This window comes from Gopherus evgoodei, chromosome 2, assembly GCF_007399415.2.
Source record: "Gopherus evgoodei ecotype Sinaloan lineage chromosome 2, rGopEvg1_v1.p, whole genome shotgun sequence".
NCBI classification, from domain to species: domain Eukaryota; kingdom Metazoa; phylum Chordata; order Testudines; family Testudinidae; genus Gopherus; species Gopherus evgoodei.
In genome coordinates this window covers 281329871-281347914 of record NC_044323.1, presented here as the reverse complement: position 1 = coordinate 281347914, position 18044 = coordinate 281329871, and the positions used below count along the sequence as shown (strand labels likewise).

Below are 18044 nucleotides of genomic sequence, written 5' to 3'. Positions count from 1 at the left end.
GGTGGTTGTTGATATAGTTCTTTATATAAGACAAAACCCCTAATATCAGGATGGTCCTGACAGTATTAGGATGTCTGGTCACCCTATTTGACAGGGAACGATAAATTAACACCCCTGTTTGCATCTGGGTTTGAACATTTGCTGTTGCAATTTGAAATTGTGATGAACTGCTCCTCGTTTTTCTCCACTTCCTATGTAATGATGTGATGAAGATTCAGACTTAGCATTTAGGGTTTTGACAGTGTGGGCTATATACACTGTACACATTTAACCAATCCTGAGATTAGGATTTAGAAGCACATCCTGTTGCAAAACAGGCATTAGGGCAGTGGAAGCACTTCTTAGGCCAGAGCCAAGTTTGGCTTGGTGGAAGCAATATGCGGCTGGACAGAATCAGGTTTAGGGGAAATCATGTATGGAGTCACTAGCAGCAGCCCCTAGTTCAGAACTGGGTCTGGACTGGGGGGCAGGCATTAGCTACAGGGCCAGGACTGGGTCTGTGGAGGGAGGAGGGCAAGCATCTCCTCACACAGAGACAGAACTGGGTCTGGCTGGGGTGGGGCAGGCACTGCTTGTACTTGGACAGAAGCAGGTCTGGCCTGGGGTGGGGCAGGCACCTCTTCATAAAGAGTCAGAACCGGGTCTGGCCTGGGGGGCGGGCACCTCCTTGTAGAGACAGAACCGGGTGTTGTGGGGGAGGCAGGCAGGCACCTCCTCATACAGGAACAGAAGTGGGTCTGGCTGGGGTGGGACAGGCATCTCCTTGTACAGGGACAGAACCAGGTCTGTCCTAGGGGGCGGGTGCAGGCACCTCCTCATACAGAGACAGAACCTGGTCTAGTTTGGGGGGGGGCGAGTGGAGGCACCTCCTCATACAGAGACAGAACCAGGCGGGGGGGTGGGGGTGGGAAGGCACCTCCTCATACAGAGACAGAAGGGGGGGGGCAGGCACCTCCTCATACAGAGACAGAACCGGGTCTGGTTTGGGGGGGGGGAGTGGAGGCATCTCCTCATACAGAGACAGAACCAGGCGGGGGGGGGGGGCAGGCACCTCCTCATACAGAGACAGAACCAGGCCTGGGGGGGGCAGGCACCTCCTCATACAGAGACAGAACCGGGTCTGGTTTTGGGGGGGGGGGGAGCGGCACCTCCTCCTACAGAGACAGACCCAGGCCCAGGCCCAGGCCCGGGCTCAGGGCAGGCAGCTGCCATGGGGGCAGAAGGACCCCTGGCGCTAGGGACGCTGCTGGCTTAGCCCCCCCCCCAGCCGGGGGACCCGGAGGGCGGCAGCTGCGGGGCTGGGTTCACCGCCCACCTCCCGCGAGCAGGATGTGCGGGAGGCAAGCAGCGCCAGCAGCACCCCGGGCCCCTCCTCTCCCGCCATCCTTCCCCCACAGCCTCCTCTCGCCCTCCTGCTGCCCCAGGCCCCGGCCGCAGCGGGACCCCGCGGCCGCAGAGCCAGACCCTGCCCAGGCAGCCGCGTCCTCCCGCGGGGCAGCCCAGGGTGAGGAGGGCGGAATCCCCCCCGCTCCCGCGCGGCTGCAGGGGGAGGCGGCTGACGCTGCTGGGGGATCCCCGGCTCCCAAGCGGGGTCTTCCCCGTGGCGGGCGCTGGGATCTCCCTGCCCGGCCGCTGGTAGCTCTCCGAGCCCGGCCTTTGCCTGGGCATTGAGGACTCGCTTTGCAAAGGGTGGAGACCGGAGGAATCCCCCCCCCCCCGCGCGCGTCTCATGGGCGAAATTTCCAGGATCGCAGCACGCAGCACCCGCTGCCTGCCGCATGCAGGCTCCGCCGTGCTGAACGGATGCACCGTGCCCAATGCAAAATGAATGACTAGCCACAGCGGGGCTGGGAAGGGGGGAGAGGGGAGGCGCGCTGCTGTTTGCAGGGGACATACAATGGGCCACTCCCTAGCGTGAGGCTTGGCGGGTGCTCGCAGGCATCCGGCAGGCGCTGGAGGGGAGGGGAGGGGAAGGGACTCTGGCATCAGGCTAGTCAATAAACTCTGCGATGGTGTCATCCTCCTGCTGGTCCAGGTGCTGCTGCCACCCACTTCTCTCCTGCCATCATGCCTCTGTTTTAGCCCCGGCGGCTGCGCCTCTTCACTGATGATGGCCTGACAGCGCTGTGGTTCCCTCTCCCCACCCGTTTTTTTTTTTCTTTTTCTTTCTTTTTTTTTTTTGGAAGGGAGCTCGGATCATGGCCTTGGGGCTCCGCACGCTGCTGCTGCTTACCTCCAGCTGCGCCTTTAAGGACCAGCGAAAAAGATGGGACTCAAGTCCAGGAAGGCAGCAGCTGCGGGGAACGCTGGTGGCGGGGAGCAAGAAGAGAAGAAAGTAGGACTCGCGGCTGGGGATCTGGAGCAAGGTTCTTTGGCCTTGGGAGCTGGAGCAGATAAAGATGGGACCCTGCTGCTGGAGGGAGCCGGGAAGGAAGAGGGGGGGAAGAGGAATCCGCAAGGGATTGGGCTTTTGGCCAAAACACCTCTGAGCAGACCTGTCAAGAGGAACAATGCCAAGTACAGGAGGATCCAAACTTTAATCTATGATGCCCTGGAGAGACCCAGAGGGTGGGCGCTGCTGTATCATGCCTTCGTGTGAGTATCGGGGGTTCTCGGCAGCGGTGTATTATTTGTATTCCGCGGAGGCAGGGCAGGGGGAGAAGATGGGTTGTGTTGTCATTCCGGCATGGGTTTTTTTTGTGTTGCTCTTCTAATAACTGCGGGAGGTTTGATCCAAGGTCCAAGAGGTGCTCCCACTCTTGTGTCCTGCAGCCTGTAAAGTCCAGTTGATATAGTTGGAAGCTTTGGTAAATCGACACCGGAACACACGCACGCAAAACAACCCGTTGCAAGAGCAGTCGATTGCAGTGGTGAGAATACATGGAGATCCCTGAAGAAACAGGGAGAAAGGTGCTGAATGAAATGGGCTTTGTCTTGGGGCTGGTAACTAGGGTATTCGTGGAGAGCCTGGATTCAGGGAGACTGGCCCTGTAGAAGAGAATATAAATAATCCAGCCAGTGCACATGTGAGTTACCATAATTTTAAAGGCTAAATCCTGAAAGGGGTGTGTAAATTTCTCATAGAAGATGCATATTATGCCACAGTTTTGCTCCATCATTGTAGGCATAATGCTCATTGGAACTTGTTCTGAACAAGGAGAAAATTACCAGGATCTCATTATGGGCTAAAAATATGCCTTTATTTATTTATTTATTTATTTGCTATCATCAAGATTTCTAAAATGAAAGGCTGTTTTATTTAAAAGGCGTTCTCGTGTCTTTGTACAGATACATTCTTTTGAATACACATGTTGAAAACAGTATTTTATGAAAGCTGGGAAAAGAGATGGAACAAGGACTGATTATGATAGATTTATGGATCAAAGTGCTTAAAGGGACACTGACAACTTAAATCTAGCCCAAAATGTTAAATGTGGTTATAAACAAGGTTTAAAAAAACCAAAGGCCAATAGAAATGTTTGCACATTTAAAAAAATTCTTAAATAAACATCCACCTGCAGTGTATGAAACCCAGCCATGGTATCACTAAGGGCTTGAAAGTGAAACTGATTTCACTTGTCCAAAATGAGAGAACTGCAAAAAGGACATCATAAAGACTGACCTGCATGCTGGATTTCTAAAATGCTTGCATTTTAAAATAATGTAAAATGTTATTAGTATCATAGAGAAATACATTTGTTTGCAACATAGATTTTTAAGTTGTCAGTGTCCCATTACAATAAATTCGTTTTATAATGTTGCATGGATGCGGCTGAAAAACAGTGTGGATATTGGATAGCACTGTTTTAAAAAAAAATGTTGTAAACCATAGTGGACAAAATTTTCTATGCAGGAAGACTGAGGAGTTATTGCTGAAGTCGGTTTTATCAGAGACAAGGAAAGTCCTCTAGTCTGCGTAGATTGTGGATCCGTGGCCTGAACCTGCCAATTCTTATCATACAAATAGTGTTTACTCACATGAGTAGAGCCATTGAGCTTAAGGCTCTGATCCTGCCATTGGACAAGTCTGCCACTGAAGTTCCTGGGAGTTTTGATTAAGTAAGGAGTGGAAGATCAGGTTCATTATTGAGATGAGTTTTTGTGTAGCGGTAGAATACTGATTTATTGCTAAACCTCCCCTCCCACTGATTTAACTTAGATTGTTCTTTTCATGATGTATGTCATATGAAACAGGACATTGTTTTTCTGTTTTGCTTTTTTAAAAATATCAGGGTTGAACTGCTTGAAAAACTAAGCTCTAGATAATGTGGCATTTTTTCAGTCTAGTAGGGCAGCTGGTTCGAACTGGGTATGTGACTTAGGAAAGCTTATGACAATGCATTAGGTATATATTATCTCTGGGAAGACCTCTTTGATGGAGGTTACAACCTGGATCTCTTGCTCTGTATTTTATAATTGATTAATTTGTTGTTTTCTGATTTTAAGACAAGAGACTTTTGAGAGAAGAGACTTGAGAAGTCCACGTGCAGCCTTCTCTCACAATCACTCCCATCTTCTTCTAGGCCAGGGGTTCTCAAACTTCACTGCACCACGACCCCCTTCTGACAACAAAAATTACTACATGACCCTGGGAGAGTGGACTGAAGCCTGAGCCCTGCCGCCCTGGGGCGGTAAAGCCCAAGGGCTTCAGCCCATGAAGGAGGCCTCAGGAAGCCTTCATGAAGCCCTCAGAATTCAGCTTTGGCTCCGGGTGGCAGGGCTTGAGCTTCAGCTTCAGCCCCAGGCCCCAGCAAGTCTTAACGCCAGCCTTGGCAACCCCGTTAAAAAGGGGTTGCAACCCACTTTGGTTTTAGGCAATCCTATATGATTGGAATGAACTTCCTAAAGCTATTTGTCTGTGCTTCACTCTGTCTCATTTAAACCACTCTTTAAAACCGCATTTTCACAACATTGTAACTGTATTCAGTTTTGTAGGCATTCAAAAATCAAACAAAATCTCAGAGCCCCTTCTCCTACAAGACTCCCCTCCCCTGTAAAACGAACCCATGTGCCAGCTATCACTCTGATCACTTTGTATGTCATATCCTTTTCCTCCACCCATCATTTGCTCTTTGTTTCTTTGTATATTGGAAGCTTTTGTGGTCAGGAATGTGTCTTATGTATTTGAAAAGCATCTGGCATCTTCTGAGCTTGTGATACACACTTATTATGTATTACTTGTACAAACAGTTCTTATATTGGAAGAGGTATCCAAAATAACTTGTTAGCTGCTCAGACACCATGGGGATGTGCACCTACCAAGAATAGCATCTACCAGTTACCAGACACACATGGTGGGGCCAAATACTGATATGACTACAGTCCCTTCCATGAATGACAGATGCTCAACATTTCTCAGGATCTGGTTTGTTCATGTCAATGGGAATTTTACATGAGTAAGGACCAAGGGTCTGAGCACTTTCTGTGAGGTGGAAACTCAGCAGCTTTCAGGACTGGGACCTGATTAGCCATGGCCATTGACCTGAACGGGAGCAGGATCAGTCCCCATGTTAACTAAAGAAGACTTCTAGGGTCTCTTGTTCCTAAAGTAAATAAAATAGCTTTTTATAGTTTCATGGCCTTGCATTTGTCACGACTTACTCAAGTTGTTTTGGTGAGCACCTTTCTATGGCCCAATTTGTAGTCCACTGAGCTAGCTTGCCTTGCCTTCACTATGTCATTGCCTTGCCTTCATCATATTTAGCTGCTTTTGGTATATTCAGCTGTAATGCATGAAACCTACAGGCCTGTATCCTGTAAAATATTAGCTGAAGCTTAAATTAGCATGAGTGTGGTCAAGTCGGCTGTAACCCTTGGCATAGATTAGCGGTTACCTTTAGATTTTGGGACCTAAGAAGAGCTTGCTTAATGGTAGGAGGCAGAATGTTCCTGTAAGTGCTATTGCAAGGAACATGGGAAGTAATAACCGCAAATCCACTTAAGCAGGGGGAGACAGGTATGATCATGAGCTGAAATGGTATCAATGTACTAACCTATAGATAGAAGAAGGATACCTCAGCATTAGTGGGATGAGGAAATACAAACAAGGAAAGGAGGAAAAACCACTACTGAATACACATTATATATAGGGGCGTCAGAGTAATGTATTATCAAAGTTGCATCCCAGCCTGAGGATGGTAGGGGAGAGAGATGTAGCCCTTGGGAGGTGCCAGAATTATGGCCACTGGTGCTATGGCGAAAGGTAATGGCAATGAGGAAGATATTGGTTAACCTTTCTGGTTGTCTAGCAAGGGATGGTGCAAGTTTACGGATGGCAAGATGTACATTCTGTAGCCTCTCTATTTACCTTACTGAGTTAGTTTGTGACTGTGTTGAATGTATTAATAAACTATTTGTGAGTGTAGAAGAGTTCCTATAGTGTGTGTTGCAGCTGTGCACATCGGGGTTCCCAGCTACATAATAATTTGAATAATGCTGGGCCTGAATTTGGAACAAGGGCCTGAAAACCCTTAAAGTGATAACTGGGGATTCTTAAGTAATCAGTATAATTAAGACAGAATCTATTGATTTAAGTGGGAATTGGATTGGGCCCTTACTTAGAAACCCAAACACATTGAGGGCAAAACCCTTTCTATGCTCTACGAACCCCACAGGGGAATGGTGGGAGTAGAGTGGGGTTGGTTTTGAAGGTGATCCCAGGGCAGAGTAGTATGGCTCAGGAGGGCCTAAGGGGAATGGACTCTGTTCCACAACTTGCTCCTCTTTTAAAAAGAGGCAGAGGGCTCTTCCATTCAGAGCCTGCTGCTGAAAGCAGTGTATGTGTAATGGGAGGGGGCATGGCCATGTTCCCACCACAGCAAAGCACACTCTTGAGACTTGGCACATTGGTGGATGCCCTGGTTGCTCCCCAGTCTACCACCCATGGGAGTGCTTTGTCTGGATTCTGCCCACTCCTCCCCCGTCTCTTCCAGTGCACCAGAATCTGGCCCTATTATATTATTGTTCAGTATGGGCCTAACCTTGTGTGACGCTGAGTGCAATAGAATTCTGTGGGCATTCAAAACTTACTTATTATTTAATTATTTGTGTTACTGTATCTTCTTGGAGCCCTAGTCAGGCCTAGAACCACACTGTGCAAGGCGCTGTACAAACACAACAAAAAAAATGACAATCTGTGTAGCATGTCATAGGATCAGATCCTACGAAAGCAAAACTCTACAAATTAAAGAAATGAAAGATTGTTCGCAAATCTGTTAGGGACTTGCGGAGCTTTGCTCTTCTCACAGAAAGTGGAGAACATCATTCCATCAGCAGGAAGAATGATACCATGGGAAACGCTAACAATTAGAGCTCTAGATTAAAATCTGATTTCTGTTTGCTCATGGTAGAGCCTTTGAAGTGAAGGGGCTTTTCAGCTTGTAAATCTCTTCTGTGTTGGATTTACAGCTCTGCCATGAAAGTAGAACTGCCCTGGAACGCCTCAGACTGAGCCTCGCCAGAGATGCAAATAGTTGTTTACATTTTATTAGGGATGTGTGGGTGGGTGATAGGATCCAAAACATTTCAACAAGTGCCTATTTGGTGTGATTTTTATCATTAAAAAAACCTATGTATTTTAGTGAAATGTTACTGCTCGGTCAGTAAAGTGGACTAGATCCTTTGGGTAGCCTCACAATCCAAAAAAAGATTTAAATTTAAAAAGAAAATTGGAATATGTGCAAACCTATTGCCAATGAACAACTGAAAGGCCCGGCGATTGCTTACTAGCTGAAATAGTACTGATAAAGCCTGATCTAAAGTTCAATGAAATCAATATAAAGGCTCACATTACCTTTAAGGGGCTATGGAGTAGGTATGTAATGTTTATAACAGTTCTAGTTCTAATGAAGTTGGTCACTGAGACTTCCTAAGGCAGTAAACACTGCATCTGACAGTGTTTGCAGGCTCAGGTATTAATTTGCGTGAGGGGAATATTTCTTGATGCAGAACATTGGTTTGTAGTCTTCATAGGGAACTGTGAGTTACAGAAACAGATGTTATTACCTGTGTGTGTTTTCTTGTGAATCTCCTCTCTTGTTCTGCACACGGGCATGTGTGTGCACTCACACTTGCACTGACTAGAGTGAAGAACTGGAACCAAAGAAATTGACACCATCTTTCCTTCTGAAAATATGTAGGTGTCTTCTCAGTGTCTATCAGAACCTGGGTCCACCTAGCATCTGAGAAGTTCCTCAGTGATCTAGGGCAAGCATTCTCAAATATCATCACAGTGTGTCTATAACTTAATAATATAGCTGGTTGGAAAAGTAGTTTTTTTTTCTCACATGGAAAATTTAAACTTTTCAGTGATAAACAGAAACCTGAAGATTCTTGTCTGAAAACTTTCAATTCAGAATCAAAAAAGGTACAATTCTACACTGCCTCATGGGAGTTGTAATTCAGGTGTTTGATTGCCCCCACTGTCCTCTATGGGCCAGACTCCCTGGCCAGACTACATCTCCTTTGATGCATCATGGTCTTCCAGCTTGCTGAGCATCATAGGAGTCCCTGGCCCTGGTGTGTCATGGGAGATGTAGTCTGGCTGAGGAATCCGTCCCAGAGAGGAGAAAGGAGGTATGAATCACATGAACTATAACTCCCATGGGAGTCATTTCCAAATTGTAATTTCTTGTTTTTTGGGATGTAGGGTGTGTGGGTATAAGTACATATAGGTGTGTGTGTGCATATGTATGTGTACATAAGAACAGCCATGTGGGTCAGTCTAAAGATCCATCTAGCCCAGTATCCTGTCTTCTCACAGTGGCTGATGCCAGATGCTTCAGAGGGAATGAAAAATGGAATTTATCGAGTGATTCATCCCATGTAATCAAGTCTCAGTTTCTGGCAGTCAGAGGTTTAGGGACACCCAGAGCATGACGTTGCATCCCTGACCATCTGGGCTAATAGCCATTGATGGACCTATCCTCCATGAATTTATCTAATTCTTTTTTGAACCCTGTTATACTTTTGGCCTTCACAATGTCCTCTGGCAGAGAGTTCCACAGGTTGACTGTGCATTGTGTGAAGAAATACTTCCTTTTTTTTAATTCTAAATCTTGTGCCTATTAATTTAATTGGATGACCCCTGGTTCTTTTGTGGTGTGAAGGGGTAAATAATACTTCCCTATTCACTTTCTCCATACCAGTCATGATTTTATAGACGTCTATCATATCCTTTCTTAGTCATCTCTTTTCAAAGCTGAACAGTCCCAGTCTTTTTAATCTCTCCTCATATGTAAGCTGTTCCATACCCCTAATCATTTACGTTGCCCTTCTCTGTACTTTTTCCAATTATAGTATTTTTTTAGACGAGACTAGAACTGCATGCAGTGTTCAAGGTGTGGGCGTACCGTGGATTTGCATTGTAGCATTATGATAGTTTGTATCTTATTATCTATCCCTTTCCTGATGGTTCCCAACTTTCTAGCTTTTTTGATAGCTGCTGCACATTGAGCAGATGTTTTCAGATAACTATCCACAATGGCTCCAAGATTTCTTTTTTTGAGTGGTAGCAGCTAATTTAGGTATGTATAGTTGGGGCTATGTTTTTGAATGTGCATTACTTTGCACTTATGAACACTGAAGTACATCTGCCATTTTGTTGCTCAGTCACCCAGTTTGGTAAGATCTCTTTGGAGCTCTTTGCAGTCAGCTTTGGTCTTCATTATCTTTTTGAGTAATTTTATATTGTCTGCAAACTTTGCCACCTCATTATTTGTCCCCTTTTCAAGATCATTTATGAATATTTTGAGCAGCACTGGTCCCGGTACAGATCCTTGGGGGACCCTGCTATTTACCTTTCCCCACAGTGAAAACTCACCATTTACTCTTATTCTTCATTGCCTATCTTTTAACCAGTTACTGATCCACGACAAGACCTTTCATCTTATCCCATGACTGTGTACTTTACTTAGAGCATTTGGTGAGGGACCTTATCAAAGGCTTCCTGAAAGTGTAAGTACACTATATCTGTATGTATTTACACTCTCTATTTCTCTTTATGAAAAGTTGAAATTTTCTGCAGAAATCAGACACTTTTTGCAAACATTTTTTGTTTAGTTGAAAACCGAATTTTCCACTAAATTTTGTGAAAAATTTTCAGCCAACCCTTCAACAGAAAGAGTGTCTTCCAGACACTGCCCCTCCTGTTTGCAATTTTGTAACATTCCTATGGCAACTACAGCAATTGCGTACATGGAATAGTTCTAGTGGGAAAGTATTTTAGGGTGAGATTATTCAAAAGAGCTCAACATTGGCCTAGCTCTGCTCCCACAGAAGCCAGTGGTAAAGCTCCCTGTTATAGTGGTCCCACTGAAGTTGTGCTAGTGGCCTGTGGATCAGTTGTCTGCCCATGGCTGACTGTGTAATACAAGTTTGCTACAACTCTGATCAACCAGTAGATATTGCTCATCAAAGAGGGGAAACAATCCACTAGTGGAATATGTGCAGCTGCATTTTCAAACAACAGAGGTGTGTGAGGTCCAAGTTATCAATGGGTATAAACTCTGCCATTGAGAAGGCAAGAGTTAAAAATGGGGAAAAAATCTTATTCTGAAATGTCTGTCCATAGCATTGGGTTAATCATTACTCAAGACTTCTACTTAAAAACAAAAAAAAAAAGTTTGTACATTATTAAAATCAATAAACGCAGATAATTGTAAAACCCAACAAAACCCTAAATGAGGGTGCAATGCCTTGTACTCATTGAAATCACTATTTAATTAGATGCACTGCTGAATATTGTAAAAACTCCAGGAACCCAGTCATCTGCCTTAAAGAAATTACAGATTTTGTATTGCCAACCCAAACATATATATATAAAGCGAGATTCAGGCCCCCAAAATCATGTTGTTGTTTTTTAAATAGGACATTCTGGGTTCTTTTTATTTGCTTTTAGAGTGTACTTGGGTCCCATTTTCAAGTTTTTCTTGGCAACTATGATTGAAACTTACTTAAAAATAAAAGTTGAGACTCTCAACTGATCACATGACTCCAAGAGCTGGGGGTTTAAGAAAAATAATACATAGTGTGAGAGCTAGTAAGACAGATTTCAAGCTGCATTTAATCTTCAGTGAAAGGTCCTGAAAGCAAAGGATGACTCATCTGTGTACAGCATTGCAGGATCGGACCTTTGGCGGACAAGTGACTGACCCTGTACTCCACAAAGTCAATGTTAGTTTTGTCACTGAGTTTGATGGGGGATTTGTGCCTAAGGGGCAGGGCTGGCTCTAACTTTTTTGCTGCCCCAAGCAAAAAAGAAGAGTGCTGCCCTGCTGTACCCCCTCCCCCCCCGCGAACACCGCGCTGCTGAACCCCCCGGCCCCCGAGCACCACACCATCCGAAGCCTTGCCCCCCAAACACCGCGCAAGCCCCCGCCTCCCCAGTGCCATGCTGCTCGAAGCCCCACCCCCTGAGTGCTGCACAAGCCCCCGCCTCCCCAACGCCACACTGCCTGAAGCCCCTGCCCCCACTAGCGCCACACCGCAGAAACAAAAAAAGCCCCTCTCCAGCGCTGTCCTGACGAACCAAAATAACCCCAAAAAACCCGAGCGCTGCCCCACCCCAAGGTGCCGCCCCAAGCACATGCTTGGTCGGCTGGTGCCTAGAGCCGGCCCTGCTAAGGGGATGGGTGAGTACATGGAACCTCTCCAAGCAGCAGAACTGACGTAGTTCTGTTGTGCAGTGGGAGGGGCTGGGTGCAGATGGGCTCAATATGGAGATCAACTGTTTAGGGGGCAGCCCTGGAGTGGCAGCATGCGGGACTGGCCAGGATGAGGTGTGGCTTGAGGTTCTGCAGTTGCATGGATCTTCCCATTCTTTCTCCCTGCCACATCAGGGCTTTTGGGTGTTTAGCTATTAGGCTGCAGTAGTCTCCTTGGGGTGGCTATGTACTGCACTGGGGTGGGAGTAGGGGAAGAAACCCTTATTCCTGCTCATTTGCTTAGCGCTTGGCCCAGCTAATCTGCTTGGATTTGCCTCCAAGTGAATCAACACAATTAAAAAGCAGGGTTGTTCCATTAGTGAATGCTCTTTATTTGTTTATTTTGACAATTCTAGTCCAGTTTTAATTATTTATGCTAATACTTCATAATGCACCAATAAACATTCTGTAGTATACTTTGTAAAAATAATGAAGTTCTCAGTAATTGGAGACCTCATCACATACCTCTACTAATACATCTTTGCTGAGACCTGTGGAGACAGCCAGGGTTTTGTTTGTGGATTAATAAGGTTCAATCGTATTCTGGTTGCCGTAAGCAGGCATTGTTGTGGTTCAGTCTTTGGCTGTAGAAAGCTGGTATTTCATTGACATGCATGAAAAAAGAAAGCAGAGCCCTAGGAGGACTCATAGTAATAAGACTATTGGTAAAATTTACAAAAGTGCCTAGGTCCCATTTTCAAAAAGGCTCTTAGGCACTTAGGAGCGTAATGTTTGAAAAATTTACCCTCCCACTAATGTAAATGAAGTTTTACTGACCACACTATTGTGTGCTACGTAAGCTATGACCTGCAGCCTCTCAGTCAGATGGTGCAGCGATGGGGTATACAAACCCCACACTGAGCCTGAAGGGGTTAAAAGGCAATACTGGCCCAGGCAGCTCCACACCTGTGGATCTTTTGAACATGCTCCGACTGGTGGAGTGGCTTAAATGAGATTTCAGCAACCCGGGCTGAGAGTGGTGGACAGACTGCTGGAGACAGGAAGCTGGAAGGAGCTGAGAGGGGGGCACAGAGTGAGCAAGGCCCACAGAAAGAGCTTTCTCCAACCACCACCCTCCTTGGGAACCAGCAGTTACTGCAGGGCCCTGTTCATAAGGACTCTTTTTTGTTGATGAGTGACTGTTGGACAGAGGGGCCATGTCCCAGCTGAAGGGACTTATGGGTAGGAAATAACCCATGGCAGTGGACTTAGGCTTGCAGTGGGGAGGATCCTGATGGTGTTGCTTCACACAGGGCCCTGGGCTGGGACTTGGTGGAGAGAGCGGGACCAGGTCCCCTAGCCTAAGATCAGGAACAGGTGCTTCTGCTGCCCTGACAGAGGCGCAGAGGGCCAGGAATCGGGTGTACTAATCACAAGATTGCTCTCCCCCGAACCTTATCACAGATGGGTGGACTTCACAGAGGCTACGTCTACACTACAGCATAAAATCGAAATTACTAAAACCGGTTTTATAAAACCGATATTATAAAATCGATTTTATGCGTCCACACTAGGGCACATTAATTCGGTGGTGTGTGTCCATGGTCCTAGGCGACCATCGATTTCCAGAGCAGTGCACTCTGGGAAGCTACATTAAAGGAATGAGACCAATAACTTTGATTTCCGTCCACACTAACCCTAAATCGATATAGTAATATCGATTTTAGGGTTACTCCTCTCGTTGGGGAGGAGTACAGAAATCGATTTTAAGTGCTCTTAAAATCGATTTAAAGTGCCTTGTAGTGTGGACGGGTACAGAGTTAAATCGATTTAACTGTGTAGTGTGGACCAGGCCAGAGTGATAGGCATCGTCTTGGAGGAAATAAATGAAGACCTAGAATACTAAAAATTGCAAATAGAACAGAGTTTTTGGTGTAAAGAGTACATCTCCCGGTGCTAGCTATCCCTGAGGAATGAGTTATTACCCCATAGTATAGCTCGGCAAACTACCCCATGTACTGCACAACAGTTAAAGGTTTATATAACAGCCTGTATCCTGGGATTGTATTCTAGGATCCACTGGTGAGACTTGAGCTATGGTGAATAGTTCCCACCTTTATAATTGCTGCTAGCTGGACCCCAAGGCTCCATGCCTGCCCCACCTCTTCCCCCAAGGCCCCAACCCATCCTGCCTCTTCCCACGGGCTCTGCCCCCTCTCTGTCTCTTCTCGCTAAGGTTCCACCTCCGACATTAGCTCTTCACCTTGTCACCTGCTGAATTGTCTCAAGGAGCCTGCGTGCAAGTAGGAGGCGGCCCTGGCTGAGCAGGAGCTCGTGCGGGTTAAAGACCTGGCACCTCCCCCAACCCTGTGGTAACTGGACTTTTGGTTCAGGTGCCATTTAGGATTACCAGATCCCCTTTTCAACTGGACTTTCTGGTCGAAAACCAGGCACCCTAAAGAGGAGCTGGACATGGAAGCCAAAAACCAGACTGTCCAGTAAAACCCAGATGGGTGGTAACCCTAACGGTGAAATGAGCATCAAGATTTTGTTGTGCTACTCAGACTATCATTGGATTCTTCTGGTTTGTAATCAGACCTGCATTTTCATGGGTGCAGCAGCTTTGGTTAGGTCAGTGTGGAGTGCTCTCATCCCCCTGTATAAGTATGTTTTCTCTGTATCTGAACCTACAGAAAGTTTCCAGAAATGGGCAGGATTTTTCCACCTTCTTCACTTGTTTACAGAGGGATCTGTGAATTCTAGCATAACATTAAAAACAAATCAAACACAAAAATAGAGAGTTAGAGGCTGTGTATTATAGTCTGGTTTCACTTTTTACTAATAGTTGGATTCTTTTAAAAAAATCACTGATCTATCTATATACACACATACTCCTATTGTGTGTGTGTGTGTGTATTTTGCTGAAGCCAAATTCTGCCCTGGGATGGATGTGCAAAGCTCCCATAAAGGCCATGGGGTATCATATATGTATCTATGGACAATTTGGCCTTAAGTAATTTTGAATCTAATTTAGCAACCATAAGGATTTTTCTTTAATCAGAGGGTTGAGTGTTTGGAAAAAGTCTGTGTGTCCTGGTCTGAAATGAAATAGGTCTGGATCTTAGAGATATAGGTACACTGCTGGGGATAGTCAGATACTATAATGATACGCTTTGTAGAAACACTTATAAATAAATAATAGTGTTTATTCTTTAGTTAACAGTGCTATATACTGTTTTGCATAGCACTTCACAGAGATTATGAAGTCATGGAAGCACTGCTACTTCAATTGCTTCTGGCAAATACAGTATTAAAAGGGATAACTTAAATACGAATAGCTTTATACAGAATATGGTCCAAGAACAACTAAATATGTGCTGGCTTCTTTCTCATTTTAAAATGATATTTCGTAGGCTTATCCATTTGTGCCTGGGAAAAATATTTTTAGGCTCAAATTGACCTACTTTGACAATGGCTACCTTTGAAGGAACATCTGGACTGGGCATGTTTGTGAGTTACCTACTCTAGCCTTAATCCAGCACAATACTTAAGCATGTGCTTAATCTTAAGCATGTGGGTAGCCTGTCAACATCAGTGTAAAAGGAGCAACTAATTGGGTTCAATGTAGTTTGAGTCCAATAGCAAAAGAATGTTAATATAAACTTTGACAGAATGTTGTGGCACCTTTTGGTCTGAGCAGTTAGCCAATATTTATTGCATCAGAACATAAGAATGGCCATACTAGGTGCATACCAATGGTCCATCTAGTCAATATCCTGTCTTCTGACAGTGGCCAATGCCAGATGCTTGTAATGGAATGAAAGGAACAGGGCAATTTTCAGTGATTCATCCCGTCATCCAATCTTAGCTTCTGGCAGTCAGAAGCTTAGGGACATTCAGAGAATGGGCTTGCATCCCTGACCATCTTGGCTAATAGCCATTGATGGATCTATCCTTTAGGAACTTAGATAAGTCTTTTTCAAACCCAGTTATACTTTTGGCTTCAAAGCATCCTATGGCAACAAGTTCCACAGGTTGACTGTGTTATGTGAAGAAATACCTCCTTTTGTTTGTTTTAAACCTGCTGCCTATTTCATTGAGTGACTCCTAGTTCTTGTGTTATGTGAGGGGTAAATAACAGTTCTCTGTTCCGTTCCTCCACCCCATTCATGATTTTATAGACTGCTATTATACCCCTACTTAGTCTTTTCTAAGCTGAACAATCCCAGTCTTTTTAATCTCTCCTTGTATGGAAGCTGGTTTATACACCTAATAATTTACGTTGCCCTTCCCTGTACTCTTTCCAATTCTAATACAGCTTTTTTTGAGATGGAGCGACCAGAACTGCACGCAGCATTCAAAGTGTGGGTGTACCATAGATTTATATAATAGCGTTCTAATATTTTCTGTCTTATTATCTATCCCTTTTCTAATACTCTGTTTGCTTTTTTGACTGCTGCTGCACATGGAGGGGATGTTTTCAGAAAACTATCCGTCATGACTCCAAGATCTCTTTCTTGAGTGGTGACAGCTATGTATGTATAGTAGGGATATTTTTTCCAATGTGCATTACTTTGTACTTGTCAAAACTGAACTTCATCTGCCATTTTGTTGCCCAGTCACCCAGTTTTGTGAGATCCCTTTGTAACTCTTCGCAGTCTGCTTTGTACTTAAATATCGTGAATAATTTTGCTCCATTAGAATTAGAAATTGATGGTACAAGTCAGGTATATTCTTTGGTGAAATCTTGTTTATTTACAAAGAGTATACATAAAGTATTGTTTCCATCCAACCCCCATGTATTCAGGCTGCCTCATACCCAGACCCTCCCGCTGAGCCTCACCCACCTGCATTCAGAACCCCCCACTGATGAGCCCAACTCCCCCTGCACCTGAACCATCCTGACAAGCAATCTGCACCCGGATCCCCACCCTACTGAGCCCCAACCAGTTACACTTGGATCCCCACTCCATTGAGCTCCACGCCCCCAGCATCTGGACCCCCCACTGAGCCCCCCACACCCAGACCCCTCTCCCGAGCTCTGTTCCCCCTACACCCAGACCCCTCTCATTGTGCCCCAATCACCTTCCCCTGGACCCATCTGCAGAGTCCCATTACCGTTGCACCCAGAACCCCCCTCCAAAAGCCCCTGTGTGTCCAAATTCCCCCCCTCCGCACCCGGATCCCCCACTGAGTCACCCACACCCAGATTGCCCCACATGGAATTCTCTCAACCCACACCTGGATCCCCCCACACTAAGACCCCCTCCACACTTGGATCCTGCCTTGCTGAATCTGCCTGCCTACATCTGGTGCACCTGGTATGGAAGGGCAGGGCCCTGGGGTGTTTCTAGGGCAGGCCTGGTCCTTGCACTGTGTCAGGGTTGGGTGCAGCCTTACTGCTGAGTCTGTGTCCTGCGGTGGGGGAGGGCGAGCTGCGGTCTCCCATCTCTGTGCAGCCTGTGGCCTGTGCTGCCCAGTGCTATCCTGGAGCTTCCACATTTATTTGACAAATAAAATTTGCAGAATTTTAAAATATTGTGTGCAGAATTTTTATTTTTTTGGGACAGAATGCCCTCAGGAGTAATAGTGGGAATAAACAACAACTGGCAGTTTCCTTGTTTAGAAACCCCTAGGTCTATCACTCCAGCGAGCCCTTTGCCAAAGAAGCTCTGTGTCTCTGATATAGGCGCCGACTCTGTGGGTGCTCCAGTGCTGGAGCACCCATGGAAAAAATAATGGGTGCTTAGTACCCACTGGCAGCCCCCTATCAGTGCCTCCCCTTCCCCCCAGCACCTCCCATGTGCCGCGGATCAGCTATTCCACTGTATGCAGGAGGCACTGAGCAGGAGCGAGGGTGAGGCGAGCTTGGGGGTGGGGGTGGAAATAGGCAGAGTAGGGGTGGAGCCTTGGGGGAAAGGATGGAGTGGGGGCAGGGCCAAGGTCTCACCGATGTTCTCTGATATCTTTCAGGATCATTCTCACACCTTTCTTTCTGACTTTCTTCAAGAGCTTGTCTACAATTATTATTGTCCAATTATATGGGTATAATTAAACTACTGTAGTTATAACTTCCTCTGTGAACATCCTCTTCTGGAATAAGCATGGCATTTTTGTGTAGTTTAATTTCCTTCTAAAGCAACATAACTTGAACTGGAAAAGGCATACAGTCTGGAATAAGTGTTCACACAGGGACTGGTAACACTGCAGTGGGTTAAAGTCAAACCCTAGCTTACACACATATAGCTTTCCTGTGTAGACAAGCCTCAACACATGTGGCCTGCACACCAATATCCTAGCCCCTGTGTTTACAACCAGGGAAGTGCCTGTTAATCTGCTTCGGTTAGCTCTGCTTAGGTCTTACCATGCAGTTTAGTGCCCCAGGTGGCACCTTCCATTGTC

At 45.9% G+C, this 18044-nt stretch overlaps 1 protein-coding gene across 1 annotated transcript in view; it reads left to right on the top strand.

Moving 5' to 3' along the window:
* Positions 1-1985: 1985 nt before the first annotated feature.
* Positions 1986-18044, top strand: part of KCNQ3 (potassium voltage-gated channel subfamily Q member 3) — a 270864-nt gene continuing 254805 nt past the window's right edge. The window contains exon 1 of the mRNA XM_030553844.1: positions 1986-2595. Coding sequence (XP_030409704.1) covers positions 2267-2595 — 329 coding nt within the window. The 5' untranslated portion in view covers positions 1986-2266. The remainder of the gene's footprint in view (positions 2596-18044) is intronic.